Genomic DNA, 20703 nt, shown 5'->3' with positions numbered 1-20703 from the left:
AACTTGGTACCACCCTGCGCATACCGGTTTTCGCCCCAATTTGCGTACACAAGATTGCTTATGGCTGCTTCGGCGAGTCATTAATCGAACTTCTCGATGCCTCGTGCCTGATTACGTCCTCGCGGTCGACATGAGAAAAGCTTTTGACAACGTAGATCAAAATGTCATCCTCGCGGAGCTTGCCCAGACCTACCCCAGTCAACGGGCGCTGAACTGGATACGAAACTTTCTCCAGAGCAGACCCGTACGTCTCAACTGTGGTGCCCGAGAATGGACCCCTCGCAAATACGTACTACCTCGACAGGGGAGTTCCTCAGGGCTCAATCCTCAGCCCTTTACTGTTTAACTTGGCGATGGCGAAGGCAGCAAGACGCCTAGAACAAGACAGTGCCGCAAGATTCGCGATCTACGCAGACGACGTAACAGTGTGGGTCGAGGCCAATGATTTTGAGTCTGCGATCACATGCAAGCCGAGCTGAAGGCAGCGGTAAATAGCCTGGAGACCTCACTAACGGAGCTGGGCCTTGAACTGGCACCTGACAAGACTGAATTTCTCAGCATTGATGGCAGGATCCGTACTAACCCGTCCCAACAGCTGCATCTTCTCATGGCAGTCCAGGTGCTCACATCTCATAACGGATCACACAGGCTTCTCGGTGTGCCCGTCAGCAGCTGTAACAGTCTTCGTACTTGGATCAAACGCCTCAAGAGATCCTAGAAGAGAACCCTACATCTCATCACTCGTATGTCAAACAAGTACGGTGGTGGAAGGCACGAGGCTTGTCAAATATTTTCTACGGCGCCCCCTCGTACGAACTGACCACGAAAATCCATGAAGACCCAGCTTGTCTGCATAGGGCCACGTTACGCACTATAACAGGCCTACCACGACATACGCGCATAGAGGCTCTAGAGGAAGCGATGGCCCTTCCTCCTGTACACAAAATCATTGAGGAAGCTGTAACTGGGCACGAAACACGCAGAACTTGCACAAAACAGGGACGCGCCTTGGAACGCTGAGACCACCAATTCTCGGCACCGGTTGATTATGAAAGCCGGCTGGCTCCAACCTGGCTTCGTCCACACTTCGGCCACTACAGACGTACTCCACAAACGGCGGCACGGCTCCACCTAGCTCGACACACGGCTGCTGATAGAGAACAAGATGAAGAGAACATATACGTAGATGCCTCCCTTAAAGACGTAGATTCCTCCCTTAATGAGCTACATGGGTTAATCAGGCAGATGTCTAAACACCAGGTTGAAAGAGCACAGTAAAAACTTAGGAAAAGTAACGAATCCTGGGAACCTTGCCCCCCATTGCGCAAATCACAAATGTTCACCATACTTTGAACGGACTACAATTTTAGCTCGGGCAAAGGACAAGAAAGAAAGAGAAATAAAAGAAGCCTTTGAGATATGGGAGGCCGGTGAAGACGAGTGCTTAAGCACACCCTCGGTGTTATCAAGTGAGGAGTTACATCTAATCAAGAAACGAAGGAGCGTGCGACACAGCCGTTGGCAATGAACTGATTGTTTTCAGCATGTGCATGAAATGTATTTACGTACCCTCGTACCAGAATAAATCTAAGTTGTTAGTGCGCGCTTGTCCTGTGTCCCCCATTCCAGTTGTCGTTTTTGTTAGTGTGTAGCGCGTTATACACACCAAATGTATAACCAACTAGCCCGCATTGCTTACACTTATTCATTTCTTGTTTGAACAACTTGAAAACCCGGTAGTCGTAGCATTTTATGGTTGGAACAACGCTGTATTTTGTGAATAATTCACGTGTGTGACAGTGCATTGGCACATTCTCGACAGCTTTTAAAGACTTTTTTTTTGCAGGATGAGCAGTCTTTCTATATTAGATTTAGTAGTTGATGCCCATACCAAGTGGCAGTACGTAAGTCTCAAGGAAAAAAATGTAAATCAATATCGGAAAGTGGCGAGGCAATACATGGCGATTACGAAAAACTATACCTAAAATTTAGGATTTTTTATTTAGTATTTTTTTGTAACAGAAACAATGTGGGCATCCCACGACAGTGTATATTTAAAAATGGCGCCAAAGTTTTAAAGCTGCGCACGATCTCTATTTTATTTTGCATATCTATGTTTTTGTTTCACCTCCGTGAAATGGGATAAATCGCGACGTCATGAGAATCGGTCGATACCATTGGCTGGAGGGCCTCGTTTGAGAGGTGCTTGCCACAATGTTCTGAGTTTTGTCCAACTAGCGCGTTCTGGAAGCCAGATATCGCGCTCACCCTATGCGTTTCGGTTTTGTCGTGCTGTAAGACATGCGATCAAGGCGTAAATGCCATCTCATGTCAACAAAAATTAGCGCAGTAATTTTGGCATCAATCTTTCCCTGTAATAACCAGAAGTAAACGACATGCACAGCTCGTTTGGTCCGGGAACCAATTACTTGGAGGCTCGGACTATGCTCAGTGGGAGTTGTCAAGAAAGTAAATGCTGATTCAACGGCACAAGTTACTGCCCTCATGCAGAGTTCCTCACACTGAAAGGCTGAGAATGGGAGAGGAAACTCCCAGACTTTTCGCTAGCCTACATTATATGACCAGACCGTGCCCGTCACCCACAGCGGATGAAAGCGGCAGTTTGCGGAAGCACTGACTTAAAAGGCAGAGCCGTTTACATAGTTGCGAAGTCCCTATAATTGCAGCTGTCGCTCTAAAACGATCATCACGGATGAAAACAGGCCTCGATCCGCACTGTTTTCCTAGTTTTAGCGGTCACTTGCGACCATATCCGCAAATTCACGTTCTTCCATCTGGTGGGCGTGCACCATGCTTGTGCAGAAGACGCGGCCCGCCAAAACTACAGTGACAGACAGGTGTTAACCCTCGAAGGCGGCGGTTGGTCTCCATGCACGCGGACTGGCGTGAGCAGCCGGTCCGCATTCTCTCTCACACACACGTGCGCATGCACGCACACGCACACCTAAATCGATGGCCTGGAACATCGAGGCACCCTAGAGCAATGTAGTGTTCCTGTAATGCTGGCAATGCTAGATTCACTGAATAGAGTCACTCTATGGGCAATGCTGGTATGTGCACCATCTATACAGAGTGCAGCACGACACCTCTGCACCTGTTCGACTCGGGAATCATCGATGGCGTGCAAACCTGGCACCTTTGAGATGCGTAAACGCGATGATTTTCCGAGACTGGCTCTACATGATTCAGTTACTTCCATTCGTTCACAACACTGTAAACTGAAATAGCTAAGCCTGTTCACGGCCGGTCTCAAGGGGAGCGCGTGCTACTCTTCTTACGGCCTTCGCAATGGGGTCTGTTTCCGCCTCCCGCCGCACCTCGGTGGGGTCGCCACTGCACCACCACTCCGCCGCTGCGACCGCCGTTCACGCGGAAGGAGAACGCGTGCTCGCTCCCAGTTCGGTCAACACCGTTCGGCCTGTGTCAGAGGTAACCGTCAAGCCTTTATATTTTACTTCTTACGCTTTATGCAAAGACCGCGTAGTCAGCCCCTTTGCCATGCGTGAAATCTGAAACAACAAATTAACGATTCCGCGCTCTCTCCTTTAGCCCGACTGTGTATAGTCGAACGAATTGCTTCAAGCACAGACGTCAACACATTCTACCCTTATATTTGGCTAAAAAGCAATGCTATCAGCTTACATAGTTCCGTCTTCCGGCAGGTTCTTTACGACTGTGTGGAATGATATGCGGCATGTAATACTTGGATGGCAAGTTTCAAGAAGTAAAAGATTCTGCAGCGTACATATAGCTCCTGAAATTTCAAGCGCAGCTGCTTTAATTTTGCACAACAGCGTCGGTAGCAAGAATTCATGGTGCTCCTCAGGAAAACACATCATGTCATTCGCGAAAAGAACGGGTATAGAACGAACCCAACCCTGGCTTCAGGAGCAGAGCACGTTGCACGCAAGCGACATCCAAGATCTCCTCTTGGAACAGCATTTTGAAGTTTGGCGAAAAAAATAAGTGAGTTGTTGACAGTAACTGCGAGCATGAACTAACTGCCACCAAAGCAAAATTAGTTCGGAACTGTGTTCTGCCAATAAAATCGGCCTTTACGAGCAAACAGACTTATCTGAGAGGAGATTAGTTTAAAAGGTTTGCATTATTCTCCTGCATTTCTGTAGCCTTGTCATCGCTTTCAATAAAACTCCCGATGGCACGAACTTTCCTCATGTCATTCAGGAAACAAAGTAGCACCACAAAAAGATTTCCGCAACTTAACGGAGCTCCACTAAACTTCACAGCAATGCGCGTTATACCAGCTGGCTTAGCTTATAGTGTAAGGAACTAAAAATGAACATTTGCAACGCTTATATGTTAGTAAAAGTCCCGGAATTCAAGAGAATAGAGGGCACTGGGAATTCCAGTGCATAATACGAGGTCTGTTACAACGATATTTAAACCAAATATTTCAGGCAGTTTCAGGACACGCCACAGGTTGAATACACATAGAGAATAAAAAATGGTGCTCTTTATGGTAGCTTAAGTCACTCATTGGACATACATACTTTCTGAAATTGCAGTACTAATGTCATTACACGGCAATATCTGTGGCAGCATACGCAGCTTGTACTGGTTGCTTCAGTTAAATTTTGTTAACGTTAGTTAGGCCAGAATGACGACAAGGTAGCTTGCGACCAACTAAAAAATTGTTTATTGGGCTAACTCATGTCCTCAAACAGAAAGCATGCAGTTCGGCGGCGCAGTGATAAAACAAGTGCTCGGTCAATGAAGGTCACAATGATGGTCGCTATCGGCCTTATTTATTTCAGAATACTGCAGGCCACTGCTTGGCCCAAGGCATCTTAGCACCGCAACCCCCCGCTGTTATTGGAAACCTGACGTTCGTTTATTTTGGTGGCCTCTGTTGCTGCAGCTTGCATGCTTTCTGTGAGAGCCACATTCTAATATTTTTTGACGCCTTCGTCACCTCCTCCGGCGTGTAGCCCTTGCACGTCACATAATGTTTGAAGAACACTGCATAGAAAATTGAAATTAATGCATCATGAGTGTTAGAATGACTCACAGGTGAATCTAGGCACTAGTTAATTTGCCTGCGCTACACTAAAACACAGCTATTAAAAAAAAAATTGGAGGGTCACTTAAGCTCTGCCTGCTTAGAAGCTTTTCGTAGTTTCTTCTTTATTTAACGAAAACATCTTCGACGGAAGTCCGTCTGGTTGGGTTCTTCAGATAGTTAAGAGATAACTGATGGCAACCAATATTTTAACTTTACCCAAGGTTCCGGGACTAACTCGGACCCTTCTTCAGGGACACACCACAAGATGCACCAGTTCACATATAAACAAAAATTCAAGGGGCTTAAGCACCGCCTTAAGGGTATGACATGGCTTTGTTAATGTGTTAATGACCATAAATGCGGAATTAGTAATTCTTGACTTTACATTCAGAGACCCCTGGGAGTCCTCATACCACTCCTGGCACAGTGGTGCAATGGTTAAACGATGTGCCACTGCCCTGCGATGGTAGGCGCTGCCACCGGCCTGACTTAAAGGGGCTGTGAAGGGGGCTCTAATAAAGTTGCGGCATGCCTGGGATATTGCAGCATGCTGCTTCACGAATAGTGCCTAGCAAGGATTTTTTAAATGCGCTTTGTAGAAGCGGAATTACGTGTAGTCTAAATTTGAATTTCAGCCTCTTCGCGCCTTTCCCTCTCCTCTCGTCACTTTTTGCGCGCTGGAAGGTAGGCGCTTCTTCGCCGAACCCCCTCTGGGAGCGGAGCTTCCCGACCCGCCGGAGATAAGCGGCTTATTGGCCGCAGCCACGGTAGCTGCCTGATGTCTCAAAGAATCTAATCAATGGCCACCTCTCACCTTGTCTACACAGATACGTGGGACGGAGGAGAGTGCGAGTATGAAAAAGTCGCCGGGAAAGGCTCACCAACTTTGATGCGTGATTGTGGGTCGTCTGCTGCGTGTAGAAGAGTATTATTTGGCTCCGGTTTTCATGGCAACACAGTGCAGTGATTAAGTGAGTAAATGTGCTCTCCTCGGAAGGCATTTCAGAGCCCCTTTAAGCAATCTGGTTGCTCTTCTCAGCAACTTTAAGAGTTTACCAGCATCCTACCAATGCAACGTCACTGAAAACAGAGGCTGCCGTAGTAACTCAGTTGGCAAGACACTACGCACAGCTTGTGGAGGTTGTGCATTCATTTTCACCAGTGGGATTTGGCCTTTTCTTCCACTAGTTGTCAATTTATCTATCAAAATAATTCCTAAATTACTTTCCAACAGTGAACAATAAATCTTTCAGGCATTATTTTTTTTTAAAAACCCTTAAATATTTAGTTTCATGGCTGAAGATAGAAGCACAATATTATTCACACAGCATGTGTGACACCAACAGCAATCAATTTCTGCGGACACAAAGTGCGTTCAAAGAAAATTTTAGCCAGTTTACCAGTACCTTTGTGTCTTATTAAGCTTTCCAAACAAGTTAACAGCTACATAATTCAAATTACACTGCATTTTGTTAACTCTTCTCTAATTAAACTGCAGTTAATTTATAGAAGAGTGAACAAATTGACCGCATTCACCTTTTAGTGCATTGACTTTATGGGGGGTCAGCGGTTGTTGAGCTGGCTTCTCCCCCACCTTGGGCCACGAAACGGTTCGATAGTGTACCAGTTACACTTCTTTTTGCGAGAGGTTCTGATGACCAGATGGCCACGGCTGCTCGCTTCAAAAAGTGCGAGTCCTTTGGGCCCACCAGCAACTGGCCATAGAACCTCTCGGCCAAATAAACAACATTGGCAAGGTTCACCTGCATGGAACCAAACAGAACTACTTTCAGCAACACTACAAACTGTGAAAATAACTATATGTAACTCTTCTAATAAAGTGCCATGAGCCATTCAGTAAACACACCAAGCCATATAGCCCCTACAAACAGTTGCTGCAAGGCAATCTGTGTTCTTCTACGGGTGACGAAGCTTGTCAAGCGGTCATTGCGAACCACTTTTTTCGTCACCCACAGTTTTTGTAAGACAAAAGCTGAAATAAACTTCACTTGACAGTGCAGGTTGTACTAAGCAGTTAATCCATCATCATCATCAGCCAGACTACGTCCAATGCAAGGCAACATGTCTCTCCAATTAACACTATTCTTTGCCAGCTGCGCCCACTGTATGCCCGCAAACTTCTTAATCTCATCCGTCCACCTTTCTGCCGCCCCCTGCTATTCTTGCATTCTCTTGAAATCCACTTCGTTACCCTTAAAGACCACCGGTTATATTGCCTTCGCATTACATGCCCTGCCCAAGCCCATTTCTCCCTCTTGATTTCGACTAGGATGTCAAGAACACGCGTTTGTTCCCTCACCTACTCCGCCTGCTTCCTGTCTCTTAACGTTACACCTATCATTTTCTTTTCCATAGCTCGCTGCGTTGTCCTTAACTTGAGTTCAACCCTTTTCGTTAGCCACCACGTTTCTGCCCCGTAGGTGAGTACCGGTAAGATACAGCTGTTGCACACTTTTCTCTTGAGGGATATTGGTAAACTGCCATTCATGATGTGAGAGAACCTACCATATGCGCTCCACCCCTCTTATTCATCTGGTTATTTCCCTCTCATGATCCGGATCAGCGGTCACTACCTGCCCTAAGTAGACTTATTCCGTTACCACTTCCAGAAAACTCGCTACCAATTGTGAACATTTTTCCCTTGCTAGACTGTCGAACATTACTTTGGTTTTCAGAATGTTAATTTTTAGACCAACCGTTCTGCTCTGCCTGACTAACTCACTGATCATGCTTTGCAATTCATCTCCTGAACGACTCAGCAAGGCAATGTCAGCAGCGAATCTGATATTATTTAGGTATTCTCCATTAACTCTTGTATCTCTAGCTGTTCCCAATTCAGGCCTCGGAATAAACCCTGTAAACAGGCGGTGAATAGCGTTGGCGAGATCACGTTACCCTGTGCAGTTATAGACCAGAATACAGAGCCACTCTCGGGCACGGCCATTTTCCGCCCACTGGCGTGCCACGGTGCGGGCATTTCTTTGGGGGCTGCGGTAGCTCCACGGCCGTGCCTGCATATAGCCTTGAATTACTGCCCTGCGGGCGCTAAAAAAACATTGTCCAGCATACTTCCACAGCGTGGTTGTGTTGCGGGAAATCTTTGCATTATCAAAGGGATAAAATCGATGCGTTAATCATTACATTTTAGTTTGACATTCGTGTTAATTGTGCCGGCGCTCAGCATGCGCTCGCGCTTATATCGCTATCGTCTTGGTGCTCCATCACAGAGAAAATTTTTTTGGTCAGTATCAAGCCTTATGTGCACACCTAGCATGCAATTTCAAATCCAATGCGCTCTTAATCCTTTCTACCGGCCATAAAGCAACCACAACAAAAAGGGCTTTCAATTTTCGTCAGCTACGTGGTGCGCCTGTTATATCAACAAATTATCGTTGTGAGCTCAACTGAGTCGCAGGGCTAATAGAAAACAAATTTTGTCATGGTTTATGCTATCTGGCGCATAAAAACGTTTTTTAGCTTAATTTATCAAAAACTGAATCAATATCAGCAAAGAGGCCAGTTTTCACGAATTCTGCGGCCCGAAGTCGCGTTTATTTTCTGTGGAGGCTCTCGGTGCGTGTGGCAGCGTCACGTAGCCGTTTGGCCAAGTGTCATAGAACGTAATAAAATCGTGTATATATTGCTGTGATTCAGGCAGGTACCAGCAGCACAGAGATACTACGGTCAGCCCTTTACCCCGCCGATCCCTCCGAGATAAATGCGGAAATAACAACTTAAATTGGTAGCGGTCGTGCTTACATCCCCATGCACGAAATGTGTTTAACAGGAACAATAGCAAGCTCAGCGCACATATGTCGTACTGGTGATCGAAAACAAGTGCTTCGCCTCGACAACCTTCAGTCAGCAGCTGGCCGATCCGGTTACTGCTTGCACATCACTGCACCATCGAGTCAAATCAATACATATACATTCTGATACATAAAATTATCATAGATGGTACGTACATAAAAGACGGCAACAAACGACACGCCAGAAATGTGCTTGTAAGTACCTGCTTCCAATCCGCACCCTACCTGGTCGACTACCCTCGGATATGTGTGTAACAATGTGTGCCAGATAACCGTAGAACGGCCTGGGGAAATCTGAGTAGTGACGCACAACACACCAACATGCGTTAGGTGATGGAGCACATCAGCAACGGATGCGAAGAACACGCAAATACGCATTCTACGTGCCGCCGGCGCGACCCGCCCGCAGTCCAACGTGCCGCGTGCGCCGACAGATGGCGAATGATGTCGAGAGTAGCAGCACACCCGCAGCCTGCATGCGAGGGTAAAAGAATCTGGTCTATAGACAACTTCCAGTATTTTCACATAAGATTCTTCTAAACCCCGACTCCGCAATGCCTGCATGACTGCCGAGGTCTCCACAGAGTCGAATGCTTTCTCGCAATCAATAAAGGCTATATATAGGCATTGGTTATATTCTGCGCATTTATTTATCACCTGATTGACAGTGAGAATATGACCTGTTGTGGAATACCCTTTCCGAAAGTATTCCTGATCATTTGCTTGATTGAAGTCTAAGGTTGCCCTGACCCTATTAGTGATTACCTTAGTAAATACCGTGTAGGCAACGGACAGTAAGTTGGTTGGCCGGTAATTTTTCAAGTACTTGGCTTCTTCTTTCTTATGAATTAAGATAGTGTTTGCGTTCTTCCAAGCTTCTGGTACGGTAGAGGTCGTACGTCATTGTCATTGAGTATAGAGGGTGGCTAGTTTTTCAATCACAATCTCCCCACCGTCCTTCAACAGATCTGCTGTTACCTGATCCTTACCAGCTGCTTTTCCCTTTTGCATTGCTACTAAGGTTTTCTTTACTTCCCCTTTCGTTACTGACGGAATGATGCATTGCTATTCGCTACTGCAGCACCAAAAAAAAAGTTACGTTACCTTCATATCTGTCCTCAGCTTATGACAATATTGCTGTTCCTGGCTGAGTAATAAAATAACAAAACAAGAAAGGTAGGCACAAGCAAGCAATCATGGTTATCAAAATTGGCCATGTTACGTCCACTGCAACACAAATGCCTCTCCCACTGATCTGCAATAAAACAAACCTGAGGAAACTACGGCCCCAAATATTTTCACTATGTGTCCTCTCATTAGCTATCCTATCTCTAAGAAACAACCAGCTATATATCACAAGTCTTGCCTAACTCAATTCCTGGGTCCTATGCATTTATTTTTCAGCTAGAATACTTGTAACCCACAGTTGTTCTTTATTCCACACTGCTTACTTCGCACCCAAGTGCAGCTGATCACCATCTGGTTGAATTTTTGTTTCACTTCAATGGTTTCCAGCCTCTTTCAATGAATGCCCTCTCACAAAGATTTCCTGGATTGACAAATATTAGAGATATAACTATCACAATCAAGAAATTTTGTTTGGTTCTCTATTGGTTCCAGCAATTGAAAAGAAGTGCAGTATTATCAAAGCAGGCACACATTCACTGCAGTGCACGAAAAGATGAAAGCTAATATTAAATATTAATCTGTATTTTTAAACGTACCCTCCCATCCTCGGCCAACGTGCAAACTTCTGTAGTGTCTGCTGTGGGTCCTTCGCCCTGGCTGCCCAAAGCACTCTGCACGATGTCAACATGAGCCAGGGCTACAGGAATGGGGCTTGGTGGTGGCCGAGAGGTGGCCACGGGTGGATAGGAAGGAGCCGGGAATGCCTCGGCCAAAGAGGTATCTGCTGCAGGTGTTGATGCCACAGATGTAGATGCGCAGATGCAGCCGCCATGGCCACGGAAGGTGCAGGTTCAGGCAGTGCTGCAAAGGGTAGCACAGACGTAGGCTAATGAAAGAAAACTTGACCAACAGTTATGGGATTTCGTAATGCGAAATTTGAGCACAGCTTAATTTTTTGATATACTGAGGCAAAAAAACTGGGAGACACTTAAGCTACCACCAAGAGAATAATGTGAAGCCCTCCTACTTTGTAGAGTGCAAGGCCTCTAAACTACCACACTGAAAGAATGCTCCTCAGTGGTGTAGATCAGAGTGGCACAGCCCGCTCAGCATCCTCTCCTGCGTTTGCTGCTCTTTGCAAGAGCGCGCTGCAATTTGGTTGTGTCAGTGCTTAAAAGAGAAGTGCTGAAGCCACAAAGGACAAGTTTTAGTTAGGAGCGGGAAACGATGCACATGTCCAGCATATTCATAGTAGTGTGTTCCCGTTCCAATGGCAAACGGCTGGCACTCCATAAACAGCTCTCATACACGCGCATGTATGTGCTGGTTGACAGTTTGACTGTTCATTCATAGCAGACTAAAGTTGCAACTAGCAGCTTTGTGGTAGTTCTGCACTGATTCGAATATAATCACCCATGCACCTTTGCGAAAAAAGCCTCCAAAATAAGCTCCACTACATTCTTATCCCTCGTTATTCCTTCCCATAGCTGGGGATTTTTCGTGAAATGGCTCACTGCTGTGCCAAAAAATCTATCAGTTCATGTCCCAGCACACAGTGCATGTTTAGATCCCTTTGTCATGAACTAATTATTTCTTTTTCAACACCCGAACTAATGAATTTGAAGATCTGCCATTACTGGAAAGCCTGGTATTCTTGAACAAGCCAACATGACTGAGTGGACTACAAGCGTGCTGACTTTGTGAACAAACCAAAAATTGTGATTTGTGGGGTAGCCACAATTTGCAATTAACCCATGTCCCGAAGCGACACATGGGCTATGAGGGACACCACAGTGGAGGGCTTCGGATTAACTTTGACCACCTGGAGTTCTTAACATGCACTGACATCGCACAGTACATGGACTTTTTTGTGTTTTGCTTCCATCAAAACGCCGCAACCGAGGCAAGGACTGAACACAGGTCTTTCGGCTCAGCAGCCGAGTACCCATACCACTCAGCCACAGTAGCGGGTGTAACAACTATTGGTATGGTGTTTTACAGCAAGGGAACAGAGTAACAGAGTAACACAGAAAGATTCGCTAGCAGTCACTGCCAGGTTCAGTCCTTCAAAGTGAGAGCAAGCTGCTCTTCGGTCTGCAGACTCCAATATGCACAGTAAGCTATTCCCTCCCCTCCTACCCCAACACACGCAATTCCTTCTTAAACCACCAAAAACTTTTTCCCAGGTTACGTGACCTGGAAACATATAATCAATAAGCTTGCACTGCAGGAAATATAGGAAAAAAAACTCATAAGGTGCATACCATCAGCTGAGAGGAAGCGCAACAACTGGTTTTGCAGTTTCATATTTAGCTGGCGCAGCTCCTCATTTTCTTTTCGAAGCTTCTCTATTTCTTCTTCACCTCCACACTCTGCTATGCTGTCCAGCAGCTCATCTGTTGTGGCCTGCCTTGCTAGCATCCACAACCCTTTGACATTTCGAACCTGCAGTAGTTATCAGCACAATGTCAAAACACAGAATCACCGATGTTGTATTTGGCATTAAAAAAAATTAAATTTCTTTGGATGCAAAATTCAGCAATGCCAGCATGAGACACAATGTCACTGCAAACCTATTAAACATCTCATTTCACTACAAGGTTCAGTTTTCAAATGCGCATACATACTTTATCCTGTGCCAGGCATGTCGGACGTTTTGGCGGGTGCACGACTACCCCACGATGTCTGGGACCTAAAATATATTCATCCATTTCCTCTCTGGATTCTGGGAACAAAAGAAATGTATTTTAGGAGTGTGTTTGTGCAATTTTCTGTAGGTTGATTGCAATGACAAAATGCAATACGTCGTTAGATTTCACGCACCAAACCTTTTGCAGCCGCTTCTAAATTATTTAACTGACAAGGCCAATTCTGTCGTCAGCCAGAATTACCCCAACACTCGCCTGACATTGGCTGCTCAATTGAGCAATGTCATTTTTTTTTACAGTGCATAATTCTCGTGACAATGTTCAGCCGCAGTAACAAACTATGCTATGTGAAAGTGCAGCCCCAAGTACTATTCGGTTTATGGTTTACGGGGGTTTAACATCCCAAGGTGACTCAGGCTATGATTGACGCTGTAGTGAAGGGCTACAGAAATTTCGACCACCTGGGGTTCTTTAACTACACTGACATCGCGCAGTATAAGGGACTCTTAAATTTCGCCTCCATGCCAAGTTTTCAAAAACAATGCAGACTCTACGCTTGCTACCTAGTGTGGCGCGAGAGCCTCTCTCACATTTGGCGGCTTTCTTGGCTATGGAGGCCTATGCAGTTTAATATTCGATACACGTAGCTATACTGCCCTCGCTCTATAAGACGTGGTCATTAACTAAGCTGGAAACAAGAGCAGTGAACTATATATTTCATACTTCCGAACTAGTCGCAAGCGAAACACAGCCAGAGCGCGGGACTCGGGGCTCAATTCGGGGCGTCCGGGTACTCACGACTTTCACATACGTCTAAAGCTATGAAGTGGTCTGCTGCCCAGCCCCCACCCCAAACGCAACAGGTTCATCCTGGGAGGCCCAGCCACTCACCACTTGTATACTTACATAAAAGACAGTTTATTACTGCAAGTGCTGGAGGAGCGCCAGTGAAAAAATAAAAAAACGTATTCATAGGGGCCCATGCAGTTGATGAAGTGCCAGGAGAATTTCAGCCGGGAGATTCTACCAGCTACCGGGCACTGCCAAATTAATTTCGTTACATACATCAACACGCAACATGCTGCAAACAGGACGGAATTCGCAAACCTCTATCGCAGTTGAACGGCAAAACAGCAGAACAGCGTGAGCGATTACAAAAGGCAGAAAATCTCAGGAACACATTAGTAGCCCTGGCAAGCAAATTCAAGTGCTGTACCGCTGTCAGAGAACACGAACGCGCGATGGCGCGTCCTGCACCGGTATTGCAGCCCCTGAGCTCGGGGCGCCGAGTCAGAGACCATGCTGCACGGTGCTGAGACAGATCGTGCCCTGCTTCCACCCTTTCCACCCAGACGCAGCGGCCGACGGCCAGCGGCGCCAAGGACAGTGGAAGACACGCGCTCAAGCGTTCGCGTTTCCTGGACTCCATGTGCGCGAAAGAGTGAGCGACGCGACAAGGCGGCACGGCCACGCTCGCCTGCTCCGTCGGCAGGCGACGCGAACCCGCGACGTGCGCAGAGGACTCAGTGCTTTTCGCACTCAAGTTTAGAAACACGCCCGTAACCTGTTCTCGCTCAAAATTTTGTAAATGTTCCTCATAGTCAGGGCCAAAGGAATATTTACTCTACGACAGCGGTGTAGCGGCAGTCGAGATAACCAACGGCGTGCTTGCGGAGACGAAGTCACATCACGGGTTCACGAGGGAGGTGTGCTTTCGTTCGGTGTCTGTGCACTCCGGCTTAATAAAAACACTCCCATAAACTGTCACCGCAATCTGATTGTAAGTGAGCAAACTATAATTTACCAGTGAGAATGCGCGCCGCGAGTGTTTCTGCACAGTTGGAGCGCAGCGGCACGGTGGATCGAGTGCCGGTACCCGCGGCTCGACACGCATCTCTCCCTGCAGTACGCCCGCTCGCGTAGCCCGCTCCAAATGCTGTTAGCCCTCCGCACCCAACAAGTAGATTGTTTTAAATATTTAAATCATGTAGGTCTGCCTTTCAGCTACAAAACCAAATATTTTCTCGACGGTGGCGATGACCAAGACGACGGGCAGGTGTCGTGAGATGTACCCGTGAGAAACCGTGGACAGACCGGAAACGGCTTTGGGGGCTCTGATTGGCCAGTCGCGTGGGGGACTTCCGGGCGACGAGCGAAATTTTCTGTGGGTGCAGATCCCAGCGACACGGCAAGCGACACATGCATTTTGCTTCGCGCGACGGCGTCGCTCGTCGCTTGCCGCCGTCGCGTTCGCGTGAGTTTTCGCGTACATGGAGTCCAGGTTGTGCTGACGGCGGTACATGCATAGAGACTCAATGAACGAAGTTCCTAAATACGCAGTTAAAAATTATCAACGCTCTACGTATACATTAAACGCAATGGGAAAACACGGGTAGCTACAGCTACCGCATGGTATAATTTACAAAAGTAGTCAGACAATAATAAAGGCTTTCTTACCTGTCATCTGATGGATTTGTGCGTCATAATAGCCGCCCTTTGTTTTCTCATCCCCTTCCCAGTACACACGGTATGTGTGTCCCACCGTAAAATCATCCACGCTCTTCGGGTGAAGTGCTTTTATCAGCGCCGACGACGTTGCTTTCTTCACATTGTCGAGCACAAACTTCACGTAAACGTAATAAACCACTGCGAGGTCACACAACTATGAACCGCGATTTTTACGTATACAGGGACTTCCGTTTTTATGCGCCGGATTAAAAACAAATTCCTCTGTGTAAAATACTCGCCTAATTGAGAGAAAACAGCGCTCTCAAGGCATAATATTATTGCCCAAGTTGTTTGAGATCTAAATAAACATCGGTACTTGCCTGTATTTGGTGGAAGTGGCGAGAAACTGCTTTCGACTACGAGTAGTTTTTGCAGATGCGAGCCAAGCAGCCGCTCTCACAGGCTGCGCCATCTGCCAGATAAACATGCAACTTACAAGCGACGACTTATCAGTTATTAGTGTGTGCAGTGCTGTTGATGTCACATTATCAGTGCGGCATTTAGTAGCAGAAGCAGTGATGTTCCTTGTGATCTTAATTCTGGCGGGCAGACGAACCCCATCTTCGAAGAGAGCACGCTTCTCGCATCCACCAAGCCGAGACGTCGTTTGCTTCGCCATCCGGCAGATGGCGCAGCCTGTGAGATAGTTATGCGAACGTATGCGCTAAGAGCGACGCAAGAAGACAATACACACGCTCTTAGCGCATACGTTCGAATAATACGTTCGAACTGGCCCCGGTATTAGGTTTACTGGCTGTGAGATCGGCTGCTTGGCTCGAGTCTGCAAAAACTGTACTCGTAGCCGAAAACAGTTTCTCGCCAATTCCACCAAATACAGGCAAATACCGATGTTTATTTAGATCTCAAACAACTTAAGCAATAATATTCTACCTTGTGAGCGCTGTTTGCTCTCTATTAGGCCAGAATGTTTGCGCACAGGATTTTTTTTAAATTCCGGCACATAAAAACGGAAGACCCTTGCACCCACGGCGCAACACAGAAAAGCGTGCACACACACCAAGCGTGAGCCAACCTCGCCAACAGTAGGAACTATCTACATGCTCATCTTTGGACAAGTAATGGTGTGGTGCTGCAAAGGTAGATGGATGGATACGGCTGAACCCTTTAAATCGGGCGGTGGCTCTAGCCACCTAGCCATGTTTTGTGAAATTTTACTCCTGTCTTGCTTTTAGCCATCAATCATATAACCTTCGCTTGGTTACTTTTAACCTCTTAAAATCCACTTTCCCTTCACTATCCCTAAACCCCAGTGCCTTGGGTAAGTCAGCCCCGCTGCTGTAGGGTGAAGCCCTTTACAGAAAAGTTTCAAGTGTTCAGCCGTTTCCTCCTCCTCTCCGCACGCAATGCACAAAGTGTCTATCTCATGGTACCTGACTCTATACGCCTTAGTCCGCAAAACTCCAGTCCTGGCCTCAAACAACAAAGAGCTTCCCCTACAATTATCATACATATTTTTTTGACAATTTCCTGTTTAAAGGTCCGGTATGTTCCCAGTGCCGATTTCGTCAGCATCCCTGTTTTCCACAGAGCTCTCTCTATTTCTTTAACCTTTTTCTTAACCGATAATTGCTGATTTGCCCCCATACTGCTGTCCAGATATTTGCTTGTCAATTTTCTAGTTCGCTTTCTCCATTTCGTGTCAAGATTCTTTATATACAGGTATCTGAAAACTTTCCTAGCCCACTGCTTTTCCTCCATCTTTCTCAATCGTTCCTCAAATGCTATCTTACTGCTAGCCTCTCTGCCTCTCGAAAGACACCCATCCCATATCACCCTGTACCCCCTGATTTGGTGTATTGCCATGTGCTCCCAAAGCTAACCTCCTTACTCCCCGTTGTTTTTCTAGCCTTGCTTGAACATCTGGCCTCATACACAGGACCGCATTACCGAAGGTCCGGCTAGGGACCATCACCCCTTTCCAGATCCCTCTTACCACCTCATACCTATTGTAATTCCACAGTGCCCTATTTTTCATGACAGCTGCATTCCTACTAGCTTTATTCAATACATATTTTTCATGCTCTGTCAGATACTCAGCACTGTTATTTATCCACACCCCACTTTTAGCACGAACTCCTGTATTCTATGCTCGCCGCCCTCTTCATTAAATATCATGACTGCAGATTTTTCCTTACTATACTTGAGCCTAATCTATCTCCCTCTGTACTGCATATGTCAACAACTTCTGCAGGTCATCCTTGTTGTCAGCCATTATCACTATATCGTCCGCGTATATTAGTCTCGGCAATGTCTGTTTAATCCATTCCCCTTGCTTGAAAAAAGATAGGTTGAAGCCTAGCTAGTCCGCTCCCCTCTAGCCTGGTCTCCAACCCTTGCAGGTACAACATGAACAACAAAGGGGACAGATGACATCCTTGCCTAAGCCCCCGCTGTATCTCTACGGGCCCTGATACATTTTTCCCATTTTATGAGCACTAGCTGTTACCTCTCTCTCTCTCTCTCTCTCTCTCTCTCTATATATATATATATATATATATATATATATATATATATATATATATATATATAGTTTTTAAAAGATTAATTACTCCATTTTCCACGTCCAATGTGCCCAGTATGTCCCACAAATGTTCCTGAGTAACGTTGTCATAGGCTCCCCTAATATCCAGAAATGCTAGCCATAAGGGGCTGTGTTCCTTTTCCGCAATTTCTATACACTGTGTCAATGAAAATAGATTGTCCTCCAACCTCCTTTGTTTCCGGAACCCATTCTGTGGTTCCCCTAACACCCCCTCGTTCTCCACCCAAGCCTGCAGTCTATCCTTTATAATCTGCATCACCACCCTGTAAACCACAAATGTCACTGTTATGGGACGATATAGTTACTTACGTCTGCTTTGTCCCCCTTTCACGTATTTATCATGTTCATTCTACTTAATCGCCATTCATTGGGGACTTTCTCATACACTATCATTTTGTTCACTACCTGTATTATTGTTTGCTTGGATTTTGGTCCTAACTTCTTTATCAACATAATCGGGATGCCATCTGGTCCTGTTGATGTGCCACTATAGGAACCGTCTTCTCTGCCCTTTCCCACTCTCCTTCCTCAAGTGAATCTATTGCTGTAACCGGTCTATCCCAGGTCTATCCTCCTTCGATAAATTATGTACCATGTGCTTTGCTGTAAATTTTTCCATCATCCTTGTTCCTATGTGTTTTATTGCTTCATCCCCTTCTAGTCGAATACCCTCATCTGTAACAATAAGCCTTTGTTCTAGCCTAGTCTTATTACTCATTGCATTTAGATGTTTCCCGAATTTTTGGGCTGCTTTTCTATCCTTTTTATTTACTTTTGACATCCATTGGGCACCCTTTCTTTTAATTTTCTCATTAATCAAATAGATGCGTCCCTTCTACACTTTATGAAGGTATCCCATTTTCTGTCTACTTCGGGTTTTGGTTCCCCCCTGTTCTTGGAATATCTGTGTTCCGTGGACGCTTCCTGGCGCTTCTCTATTGCCCTCTTGACCTCCTCATCCCACCAACTCTTGGGTTTGCATCTTTTCCCTTTTAGCTTTACTCGCACCTTAGCTAGCTCTAGAGTAATCGAGTTATTTTGGTATAAGTCCATTGTTTTTCACTATCCTCAAAAATTACTTTCTCGATTTGTTTGGCTGCTGCTTCCAATTGCTTTTTTGAGTAAAAATTCCCCCCTGATTGTTCATCTCGCTTCAGTGCTACATTGCTTTTTCTTCTGAAGCTCAACTTGATACGCTTGTGGTCACCCTAGACTTCTGGAACCATCTTCATCTATGTTCATTACCCCTAATCGATTATACATCCTCTGTGACATTAGTGCATAATCTATCGTCGAGTGCAGACTCCCCGCCTCCCATGTTATGAGCCCTTCACACTTCTCAGTGCTGTTGCATACAACTAAATCATGCCTGTCACACATCTCCTGTAGCATATGCTTCCTGTTGAATCCGTGTACCTATCCAGGTCTTCAATGTGTGCATTCATGTCGCCTAATATAATTATCTCGCCCTGTCCTCCTAGCTCATCAATGTCGCCTGCATTACATTCTAACATTTTGCTGTTTTCCTTTTTGGCATTAGCCCCTGTCCACAGGTATACAAAGCCAAGGAGTGTTTGCTTGCCTGCCACTGTTCCTTTTAGCCATAAATGTTCCTAGCATCCCAGTCTAACCCTTTGAAAATTCATACTTTTATGAATGAATGCCCCGATTCCACCTCCCTTTCTGCTGCCCTCTGTTCTATTGCAATATTCTCATGCGTAGTCTGGGTTACAGGGTGGTTGCTCCATGTCTCTAAGATGTGTTTCCACTAAACCATATACCATTAATTCCTCCTGTCAAAGGGATGCCATCCGCGCGCGCCACCTAGAAAGGTCCTGTGTAGCAGACGACGCCCACGCTAATTAAACCATGGCCCGCGGTATTCATAAGAGGGGAACTTATCTTCACATGCGAGAAAACAAAACGTTTCGGTACCTTAGTCCTTTGAAAAGCGAAAAAAAAAAGACTGAGGTAAGGAACATGTCTATCTTTGAATTTCAAACGCGTGCTAAAAGAAAAGCACGAGAGAGGATAAATGCTCCGTAACCTGCATTCCGCGTGTTTCGGTCTTGTTTTTTTGCGCTTTTCGAATTAAGTTACACTTTTGTGACCAAAAATTATCTTCAAAGAATTAAAAAAAGAGAAGAATATTGATTTCGTAGCATTTTAGACAAGAGTCGAAGTCTGTAACGGTGGACAACACAGTCGCAGCCGTAGACGACGCGAGACGAGTTTGTTGTGTGTTTCTGTTTCATGCTATCCGCCGTTGCATTTGGGTGGGTTTAGTTACGTTGCTCTGTGGCTTTTTTTTGCTTACGTGCGCTGAATACACATTGCGGTTGCTATGGGCGAAAAGTTTACATAAAAAGAAGGCTGATGGTCACCTGCATTGGAAAACTTGCTACATAACTTCGCTGATCCTCGCGGAAAGTAAACAACGTCGCCAGTGCGTGTGTGTGCAAACGAGTGTCACCAGTGCCTCTTGCCGTTCTCTGGGGCGTATTGCGGTTGTTATCCGACCTCTAGACTGTGTTTCAGCTCCTGTGTACAACTGTGCAACTGTCGCGACATTCTACATCGGCCGTATGAACCGTGCCATGGAGTATTCTTGCTGCTAACGCGATCTAATCGCGCAGCTCAGCAACTGAGTCAGCCTGACCTTCATGTTTGCTTGCTCGTGTGTGCGCGCGTGCGTGCAAGTGACCGGCGGTTTTACAGTTTTCTTTTTATGATCAGTAATTTGACAGCAACGATTTCAGTTCTGTTATTGAGATATTGTGTCACAGTTTCATATTTTGTAGTTGTGGCTATAGAAAACTTGTTTTTTAAAGAGAATAATGTAGGCACCTTATAATAAGTTTATTCACATATGCAGCGCACAAAATACAATTAGGAGATCCTGCCGAGTGGATAGAAGATTCTGTATACAATAAAGAGTTCTGCTGAAATAAATAAGTTCTTGTAAAGCAAACAGTTCAAATT

General features: G+C 45.8%; 1 protein-coding gene across 5 annotated transcripts; it reads right to left on the bottom strand.

The window, feature by feature from the left end:
* Positions 1 to 4666: 4666 nt before the first annotated feature.
* On the bottom strand, positions 4667 to 15654 carry LOC144114977 (uncharacterized). 5 transcript variants are annotated; one of them, XR_013311179.1, is made up of 8 exons: positions 15479 to 15654; positions 15108 to 15273; positions 12630 to 12727; positions 12267 to 12447; positions 10599 to 10863; positions 9196 to 9346; positions 6581 to 6807; positions 4667 to 5001 (listed from the first exon to the last, which is right to left on the bottom strand). XR_013311179.1 is itself a non-coding variant. In XM_077649057.1 (8 exons), exons 1-4 carry the CDS (start codon positions 13949 to 13951, stop codon positions 10700 to 10702), a joined length of 528 nt encoding a protein of 175 aa, XP_077505183.1. In that variant the 5' UTR covers positions 13952 to 15099; the 3' UTR covers positions 4667 to 5001; positions 6581 to 6807; positions 7961 to 8076; positions 9196 to 9346; positions 10599 to 10699. The 5 variants fall into 5 exon arrangements, 4 of the variants coding, with proteins under 4 accessions (XP_077505183.1, XP_077505186.1, XP_077505184.1 ...); XM_077649057.1 differs by lacking the exons at positions 15108 to 15273; positions 15479 to 15654 and adding exons at positions 7961 to 8076; positions 13867 to 15099; XM_077649060.1 differs by having other exon boundaries at positions 15108 to 15556.
* Between the last annotated feature and the right edge of the window lie 5049 nt (positions 15655 to 20703).

Source organism: Amblyomma americanum, chromosome 1 (assembly GCF_052857255.1).
Source record: "Amblyomma americanum isolate KBUSLIRL-KWMA chromosome 1, ASM5285725v1, whole genome shotgun sequence".
In the NCBI taxonomy this organism is placed as follows: domain Eukaryota; kingdom Metazoa; phylum Arthropoda; class Arachnida; order Ixodida; family Ixodidae; genus Amblyomma; species Amblyomma americanum.
This window is presented reverse-complemented; position numbering and strand designations above follow the sequence as displayed.